Genomic DNA, 2,812 nt, shown 5'->3' with positions numbered 1-2,812 from the left:
AATTTTATAGGTGTTAATCATTCTATTATATACAATATTATTTAAATCATCTCATGTCATTATTTTTTTTTGTTAAAAAATCAAATAGAGAGATCAATACGATCAACTTTTAAAATAAAGAGACCAATTTTATGAATCAGTATAAATAAAAAAATTAAAAATATAATCAAACCTTTTTAATTTTAGTGTTTTTGAATATATGTTATTTTTAATATATTTTACCAATTTAAATAAATAAAATTTTTAGTTAATAAAACTAATCATTACAATAATATTCAAATTCAGATTCAAATTCAAAAGTTCAAACAACAGAAATAAACTGAACGGGGATCTCGTTATTTATTAATAAGCAATTGAAAAGTCCAGAATTACTAGAAAAAATATTGGAGGGCCCCACAAACGCGTTTAATAATTCGAGAAAAATTTGACTAGATATTTTTTATAATTTTCATTTTGTTACCTTGTGTGATAGTGGCAGCTTCCTTCCACAATCATTCTTTTTCCTTCAAAAGATACTTTGCTATAAATTCCATCCCCTTACTACAAGCAACTCCCCAACACAAACCTCTGTGTGTGTTTCTCATTTTCGTATCTGAACACCGTTGCTTCTTTCTGTCACATGTCTCATAAGCCCAACTTTACTCAATCTTGTTTCATAGCATTTTGTCCTCATTCCCAACCAAAACTCCAATTAGTCATTTCCTATCATCTCCCAATAATTTGATTCCGTTCATTCCGTTACATTCCCCTCAGGGCTCAATCACAATCACAAACACAAAATAAATAAATAAAAACCTTATTATTTACTTTCGAAATATCCCCGATATAGTCTGTTGACAAAATCAACCCAACCAATCTCTTTAATTTCCTTTGATTTTTTCAAAGTTACAAACTTTTTCACAAAAAAGAGTAATGGGTGTCAAGGGTTTCGTTGAAGGAGGCATAGCTTCCATCATTGCAGGGTGTTCAACACACCCTCTTGATCTCATCAAGGTTCGAATGCAGCTTCAAGGAGAAATTCAAACACCCAATATCCGACCCGCAATGGCAATCCAACCGGGTTCCGTTCACTCGTTGCCGCCGCCGCCACGTGTTGGTCCAATTTCCGTTGGTGTTAAATTAGTCCAACAAGAAGGTGTAGCCGCTCTTTTCTCCGGCGTCTCCGCCACCGTCCTCCGGCAGGTTCTCTACTCCACAACCCGTATGGGACTCTACGACATGCTCAAGAAAAAATGGACCGATCCAAACGCCGGCGGTACCATGCCGTTAACAAGCAAAATCGCAGCAGGGCTGATCGCCGGTGGGATCGGGGCAGCGGTCGGGAATCCAGCCGACGTGGCGATGGTCAGGATGCAGGCCGACGGAAGACTTCCGCCAACTCAAAGACGAAATTATAAATCCGTCGTCGATGCCATCACGAGAATGGCAAAAGATGAGGGAGTTACTAGTCTATGGCGCGGTTCATCGCTTACTGTGAACCGCGCCATGTTAGTTACGGCGTCGCAGCTGGCATCCTACGACGAGTTTAAGGAAACAATTTTGGAAAAAGGTTGGATGCGGGATGGGCTTGGGACTCACGTGACAGCGAGTTTTGCAGCGGGTTTTGTGGCAGCAGTTGTGACGAATCCGGTGGATGTGATTAAAACGAGGGTGATGAATATGAAGGTGGAGGTTGGATCGCCGCCGCCGTACTCCGGTGCTGTTGATTGTGTTTTGAAGACTGTTCGTGGTGAGGGTCCTATGGCTCTTTATAAGGGTTTTATTCCTACGATTACGAGACAGGGACCTTTTACGGTTGTTCTGTTTGTTACGTTGGAACAGGTTCGTAAGTTGCTTAAGGATTTCTAAGTTCGATGATGAACAACGTTAATAATGTTCTTTAGACGGATTTTATTTTTATTAATTTTTTTAGTTTTAGTTTTATTTAAATTAAGATTTTGGTATGTGTTGCTCAGATCAGCTATTCCAATTAAATTGGCAATAGATTGTTATCGACTGAATTAGGAACTAGTTATGGTGCTTGGAATTTGGAGTATGAAATTAATATTATTTTTTCATTTTAATTTTGAGTTTATCAAGTTGGAGAATGTTATTATTATCACGAGCTTCATAATTTGTTTCTGTATCTTGAAAAATGTTGTCCATTTTTTCCCCCTAACATTGCAAATGGAGATATACAATATACAAATAGATGAGGATGATTAAGTGTGACTGTGACAGTTTAGATACAAATAATTTCGAGGAAAAGTGAAGAAATAAAAGAATGTGATTCTGCTTTAGGAGTTATTTTATGGTGGTGGGTTCTGATGCATGGTATGGTATCTGTTTAAGTTCCAATTTAATTCAAGAAAAGGGAAGTACAATGGTATGTTTTGGTCCCCTAGTTAGCTGAAAAAGGTTTTTGAAAGTAGAACAGTGTGATTTTAGGTTTGGAAATTCGTCGACCTCAAAAATTTAGTTTTCATCTTATTTGGACTTTTCACACTAGATTTGCGATCTTACTTTATTAAAATTTATAATCTATATAATTATATATAACTAGTGTGTAACCCGTGCGTGCGTCGCACGGAAACAATGTACATTTTAATAAATAAATTGTTATATTAATATATATATATATATATATATATATATATATATCAATTCTCATAAATTTTATTGACATGTCAAATGTTACTGATAACACCACTCCAAAGAATTTTTTTTCTTTCTAACAAAACTTATTATAAAACAATACTTTTAATTTTAAATAAATAAATAATTAGATCAAATGAAATAAGAATTTTTAAAATAATGAACATGACATATATAA

General features: G+C 35.1%; 1 protein-coding gene across 1 annotated transcript; it reads left to right on the top strand.

The window, feature by feature from the left end:
• The first annotated feature begins 495 nt into the window (after positions 1-495).
• On the top strand, positions 496-2,063 carry LOC101493136 (mitochondrial uncoupling protein 5-like). Its single transcript, XM_004509622.4, has one exon. It carries the CDS (start codon positions 913-915, stop codon positions 1,846-1,848), a length of 936 nt encoding a protein of 311 aa, XP_004509679.1. The 5' UTR covers positions 496-912; the 3' UTR covers positions 1,849-2,063.
• Positions 2,064-2,812: the final 749 nt, after the last annotated feature.

Source organism: Cicer arietinum, chromosome 7 (genome assembly GCF_000331145.2).
Source record: "Cicer arietinum cultivar CDC Frontier isolate Library 1 chromosome 7, Cicar.CDCFrontier_v2.0, whole genome shotgun sequence".
Lineage (NCBI taxonomy): Eukaryota > Viridiplantae > Streptophyta > Magnoliopsida > Fabales > Fabaceae > Cicer > Cicer arietinum.
The sequence above is the reverse complement of the archived record's forward strand: the minus strand, read 5'-3'. Positions and strand labels throughout refer to the sequence as shown.